The sequence below is a fragment of the Vigna unguiculata genome, chromosome 3, assembly GCF_004118075.2.
Source record: "Vigna unguiculata cultivar IT97K-499-35 chromosome 3, ASM411807v1, whole genome shotgun sequence".
Lineage (NCBI taxonomy): Eukaryota > Viridiplantae > Streptophyta > Magnoliopsida > Fabales > Fabaceae > Vigna > Vigna unguiculata.
The window spans coordinates 42576248-42583444 of NC_040281.1; the positions used below are offsets into that span (position 1 = coordinate 42576248).

The window sequence follows — 7197 nt, forward strand, 5'->3', positions numbered from 1 at the left end:
TGTGTACTCGTAATCTTACTTGTGTCCACACCAACCGGTTCCACAAACTGATATCGACCGTTAGCATCTATAACCGACCAGTTAAAATTCTAACCGGCATGTACATGTACAATTTCTAAAATTAGCTTTTAATTTCTTTGGAAAGACAAGAGTAGAATAATATATATTTGCTATAAAAAAATACGCAGGAGCTTTCATTAAGAATGTGTTGTGTAAGATAATAAAAAGTGCAGCAACTGCATGAATGAACAATTGTTCTTCTTTAATTTAGAGAGAGAGAGTAGGAGCCAGGCATAGGATGTGGTGTTGGGAAGGTGATGAGTGTCTACTTCAATGATCCTTAGGAATCTGTATTCTCATTGTCCTCATTGTCTCAACATAGTACTTGCCAATGCAAAAAAGGGACAATACAATTTAATTAATCTTCCATTATTAGGTAATGGTGATCATGTCTTATGTGCATTAAAAGTTAGAGGAGTCTTAATAATATATTTCAACCCACATTTTTAAAACATTTTTTAATTGGTTATTTAAGTATTTATTAACATTTGTAAAATAATATAAACTTTGTTCATATTTAATAAATTTTCTCATGAAGTTATAAGTTGGTTTAGTAATAAAGTTACAAGGAAATGTGAGAAAAATTACTGTTTAATTCCCCACTAATATTTACAAATTATAAAATTGATTTGGAAGCGAGGAGGAGAAAGGCTGTGGAATGAAATTATTGGCAAAATATTGTAGAATCTTAATATAATATATAAACTTGACGTTGGAAGATTTTGAAGAAACAAAAAAATCATCCATATTCATCATAACATAATTTCAAGGCTACAAAACTTATAACATGCAACAAAAGGGAAAAAGTTGAATTGGATTTAACTTATTTTGCAACATTATACCTTTTTTCGGATTCCTTACCGAGAGCAGGGATCCTTTGATTAGAATGTTCATAAGTGACGGAAAAACATGAAGCCTGCAAATAGAAAAACATGGAAATTTGGTTGAAAGTGTGATTTTGGATGTGTTTTGGAAGAAAAATATATTGTAATTTATGGGCGAATCTCCTTTTTATCAAAGTGTTTTGAATAGTTGATTCACATGAGAAACTAGTCCTGTGATTTCTCTCTGAGGCAGTGGACCAAGTTAAGACAAACATAAAAATGTGTTTAAGTGATGTGAAGAAAAGGCAATGTTACCTAAACTATTTATGGCTTGTATATTGTTGCTTATTATCTCAACCCTTAATTTCAATATAAACCAAATTTTAAAGCGAATATGAAACTTAGAAGGGACCTAATTCTACAGAGGATGGTGAAAGTCGAAGAAATATAAATATAAATATAAATGTTTGGATCTATAGGTATGTGTAAGTGTGAAGAAACTTTTGTTTATTAGCGAATGATAATATAAGGCGCCTCTATCTATATTGTTCCCATTCTTCGGTCTATGCCATTGGATTTATGGTGATTGCAATCTTTCACACTTCCCATTTGCACAAGTGGGATTTCATTGTACTTCATGCATCGGACACTTCGATTTTTCAAAGCAAGATTTGCTTATTCTTGTCCCTGAAGTTGATGTAGTGAAAACCTTTCTCCATAGAATTTGCATGGCCACAATACTACACTCTTAGTGTGTTAATAATGTAGTTTAGGTAGGGTTAGTCATCAGATCCGGCATATGTGAATCTAATAACTACGTTTTAGATTTAAAAATAAATAGTTTTCGAAATTTAAATTGGTCGAAATAAAGTTGTTTTAAAAAACAAATTTTAGGACAAAAAGGTGTGAAGAGAAATAAGCAATGTATATTAAATGTACCGAAATAAGTCCCAAAAGAAAAAAGAACAGAGAAGGGAGATATTTACGGTTAGAAATTCAAGTGTGAGTCTAAGTTTTATATTAACTAGAAATGAGAAGTAGAGTATTATATAAGGATAAAGACCTATAAACACATTGTTTTAAGGTTTTAGATTGAAAATTGTGTTAATGCCTTATGTTAATTTCAGGTTTTATAGGTGTTTATTCTTTTCAATAAAACCTAAACCTAACATCTACAACATGAGATTTTGTTACGATTTTGTTTTTAAAAAACACTTAAAAACTTAAAAAGGTGAAAAGAAAAATTAAGCTTTATTTTTAATGGATCTATTTACTGAGAAAATCTATTTAAGGGCTGACCTCTCTTAATAAATTCATTTCTGATGCAACGTATATATTGAAAAATGGAAGTAGTTTCTTAAAAAATGACTGAAGAAAATGACACTTCAGAATATTTCAGAAAGTCAAGAAGCAGAGTGAAGATTCCGTGAAATCAAAGATTGAATATATTTTGAAAAGAGATTTATTAAAAAATGACATAATATTTGGAGTTGAGATTTGGCACAGAGATGAATGTGAAAAGAGTCTAAGAAGGAAAGTGTCCCACCTTCCTTTTCAGGGAAGTAACAACCTAACACCTCAACCATACAACTTGGATTTCAATTTCCTCTTATATCTCCGTTCTCTCATTAACACAACTTCGCCGGTGCATTAAATATGCCTCTTATTTTGTTTTGGTTTAAATATATTTCATCTACTAACTATTTTAAGAAAATAAATATTTTTCCCTTTTAAATTAAATTTTATGCATATTTTATAATTGCAATTTATAAAATATTCCGGTACGGAGTTAAGACTACGAGCATTTTGAATATAATTTCTTTTTCAATCTTTCGAGACACTTTTTTTACAAAATTATGGTAGGAATTCCAGTTTCTAAACCAAACAGTATGCAATAATTGGTTCTATCAGAATCCACGATAAATAATTGTATAACAACTTCTACGCTTCCTTTAATAGTTTAGAAAAAAAATATGTTTAATTAATTTCCTTTTAATTTAATCATAATTTTATATCAATGGTGTTTCTATTTCTATAATCTTCTTTTTTTCACTGTTCCCATCTCAAACATTTGTGGAAGTTATTATAACTGACATAGTCTTTTCTGGAAGTTAGAATTTTATTATGATTTTATTCTTAAAACATGTTTAAAAAATCAAACGTAAAGAACATACTTAAATTATTTTTCACTTTTACTCTCATGTAAAATTATAAAATTATAAAAGGTTTGCAATGTTTTTGTTGTTTTCTGAGATGAAATGAGGTGTGGATTGCGCAGGATGAGGACTTGTTTTAACACTGATGTGATTTCTCTATTCTGGTATATCTAATTCACTTGAAAATTAGATAATTTGGTGTGATTTTGAGCTTAATCACTGTTTAGAAATCCTTAGACAAGCACAATGTGATGGGACGGAGTGAAGTGAGTTGTATAAAGCAGGTTTGTGTTATCCATCACAACAACACCTAAGTTTCATTCTATCCTTTTTCTTGTCCTCGTTACATCCAAAATTAATTATTAACTCTTTTCAATAATTAAATATTTCAATCTCCACCACTAATAAATATGGAACTTTTCCACCAACTTGAATGAGTTTTTACTTTTAAAACTTCACGTTATTATTATTATTGAAGGTGAAATATATTTGTATTCTTTAAATTTAGATTTGATATTAATTTTTTTTAACTTTAATATATTTTAGTATCTAAATTTTAAAAATAAACATATATAATCATTTTAAATTAGTAATGTAATTTTTTTTGTCATGTTAAATAATATTTTAAACTGATATTTGAATTAAAATGTATCCAATGATATGAAACTCAAACGTCAAATTAAAACTTTATTTCTTACACTAATTAATTATTTTAAAAATTTTAAAAATTTGAAATAAGGATGAATTTTAATCTAACGTTCAAATTTAAAAACTAAAAGTATATTTAATTTTATTATTAATAATTCTCAAATTTAAAAGATGAGAGATATTTGAAGAACATCTTGTATTTTTTAACTTACCTATATTTCTATATTCCAACAAGAGACAAATATGATGAATAAAAAATTGAATGCTTGGATATTTTTCTTTTGTGAAAAGAATCATTACCCAAACAGTGAATTAGATTAATTTAAAGTGAAAGTTGGAAATAGAAAAAGCAACTGTAATTAATAATTAAAGCCATGAGTTTGTTGCATTGTACATTTGTATGACTAATATAGTTATAATTTTTGTTAAGAAAAATCTGAAAGTTTTCCTTTCATGGTTGCAAGTGTGAGAGACATGTAGGAGCAATTTGGATGTGGTCTGCTACATGTCCCCACAACCACGTGACCCTGTTTCTCTTCCTCATTTTCTCTTCTCCACATTCACCAACGATAAATGCCTCTCATTTCCACACTCTCCATGAATCAAACAAACACTTGTAAGAGAGACCCTTCTTCTCCCCTGTTTCTGAGAAGAAGTTTCAGAGCAAAATGGCCATAAGAAAATCCACGAAGCTACCCCAAGCAGAAGTGATAAAGCAAATAGTGAGAAGGTGTTCAAGTTTTGGAAAGAAACATGGGTACGATGAAGAGGGTCTTCCTGAGGATGTTCCAAAAGGGCACTTTGCAGTGTATGTTGGTGAAAACAGGACAAGATATATTGTCCCAATTTCATGGTTGGCTCATCCACAGTTTCAAACTCTTCTCCAAAGAGCTGAAGAGGAATTTGGCTTCAATCATGACATGGGTCTTACCATCCCATGTGATGAACTGGTTTTTGAGTTTCTTACCTCAATGATTAGGTCATAATTTACCAACTACCATTTTCTATGCAACAAATAACATTTTCACTTTTGCTTTTCTAATTGTATATAACTTCCTTCCTGCATGTCTTCATTAGGGTGCCACTTCTAAAAAGTGAGTTTTAAGTTTATTTAATCTTTTTTTTAGGTTCAAAAAGTGAATCCTCTCTTTCTTTTCACTGTAGTTTGGCTTCGTAAATGAAAAATCAAAGACCAGTGATTAATTTCCTCCCAGACATTCAAATGTCCCGTGCGGGAAAGAATTATTGGTTCTTTGTCATTTTTTTTCAAAGTTGCATGGCTGAGTTCGAATGCCACGATCGATGTTATTAATCCGTGTATGGTCCGTGTATATCATAAATTTTTTTTTTTAAATATTAGAATATCGATGTGACAATACCTGTAAAGTCAAATACAGTTTCATCAATGATTATGTTGTATTTCATTACCATTTTATTTATCCACACCTGCTTTCAACATAATATCCACCTTCCGAGACTCGTAAATTTGAAAATAATAAGCAATAATTTTATTATTTTTGTTAAAAGAAAAATTATCCATGAATTTAAAATGGTCATTTACATCTCATTTACACACTTAAGAAGAGGAAAATATAATATAAATTTATAAGATTTATAATAACAGAAAAATAATATATACATACATATGATGTCTTTTTAAATAAGATAAATTTATATGATTGGACTTCACTCTTTCTCAAACATGTCCTTATTTTCTTTCTTTATCCTTCACTTTTCTTAATTTTTAAATTAGTATTTTTTAAGAATTGAACTTTAAATATAAGCCAATCATATAAATTGATTTGTAAAAAAGAAATTTTCTCTCACTTATGCATTATAAATCTATAGTATCTTTAATTAATGTAAAATTTTCGACACACTTCTTCATGTCAAATTATATATATATATATATATATATATATATATATATATATATATATATATATATATATATATATATATATATATATATATATATATATATCAAATATAAAATTAAATATTAATGGATAATTTGATAACAGTTCGATAATGAGTGACACAATATATAAACATAAAAAAATAAATCTTCTTATAACATGTGAAAATAGATCTAACCAATAAAAGATCTCGTCAATATATAGACTTCAAATGACTTTGGTATCATGTTAAAAACTAGACTTTAAATCTAACTCAACATTACGTAATTGACTTATAAGGTGAGATTCACTAGCAGCCCTTCTTGATAACTTAAGGGAACTATGGCCCCCAAAAGTTTTTCATTTAATATTTTTATATATTTTATAATTATATTTATATATTTATATTAAATTTTAAAAAAAATTCTTAACATCTATAGTTCATTCTCTCTCTTCTTCTTCTTTTCTCTTCTCACCTCCATCTCTTTTTCATCTCTTCCTTTCTTTCTCAATTTTCATGCTAATCTCTTTTCCTTTTCAAAATAAAATTACACTAGGATAAAACTGATGAGTTAAGGCACATTTTGAACTGATCAATTTGTTCTTTTGAATAAGTTTATTTTTACCTTTTTTTAAGGGTTTTCCCTTTGTATGTGATAAATTTGTTTAGTGTGTACAATTAGATAGGGATAAATTTATCTTTCTCTAAATAGGTGAGAGGTGATAAATTTATATTAGAAAAATTATAATAAAAAGTACACGAATAAATTTGTTTAAAAGGAAGGTTTGAAATGAAGATGAAAAAAATGCATTTACGTCGATTAAACTTAAAAAATTTCAAAAAATTTAATTTGACATTCTTGAATTTTTTTGTCTAAATTCTGTCACGAGTGAAATTTGCATCCCCTTATATATTATAATTTTATTTTATTTATAGTTGATGCGATCTCCAAAAACGCTTACAAAATTTACACTTTTTGTTTGAATAATTTTTTTGTTAAAACCTTTAAGTTATCTATTCAATTACTAATAATATTATCTTATGATTTAACACTTGAGTAAGTCAATTTATTGACTTATTACATTAGTAAAGAGTCAAATATAATAATTAAGTGTTTTTAAAAAACTACACCTCAAACCAAATTGTAAGCTTTGAAGACGTTATTTCCAGCACTATGGAGAGATAAATAATAAAGTGTTTTCTAACGTTAAATCATTAACAATATCATGTTATATTTATTTTATTTTTTTAAATTGATTATTTAATATATATTAAGAAGAGTTCGAAGACGATAATGAATTTTTATTTTGGACAAATGCGAATATATTAACACTTGTCGTATAACCGTGTTATTAATATAATATTTTGTTTAGTAATAAATATTTGATCAAATAATTAGTATTACTTTTGATCAAATAATTAGTATTACTTTTGGTGTAAGGGGAAAATAAGTGAGAATATCACTAAAAATAATACATATTATTAATTGTACAATTCGTCTCATGTTTATCGACGAATTAATATCAAATAGAAATCTATTGGTAGAGTGATTATCGGTAAACTTTGTTGATGGACATGAAAATCTGAGTTCATTGTTACATTTTAGGACA

At 27.5% G+C, this 7197-nt stretch overlaps 1 protein-coding gene across 1 annotated transcript; it reads left to right on the top strand.

The window, feature by feature from the left end:
- Positions 1-4263: 4263 nt before the first annotated feature.
- Positions 4264-5103, top strand: LOC114179494 (auxin-responsive protein SAUR50). The gene has a single exon (XM_028065850.1). The coding sequence runs from the start codon at positions 4357-4359 to the stop codon at positions 4672-4674; it is 318 nt and encodes a 105-aa protein (XP_027921651.1). The 5' UTR covers positions 4264-4356; the 3' UTR covers positions 4675-5103.
- Positions 5104-7197: the final 2094 nt, after the last annotated feature.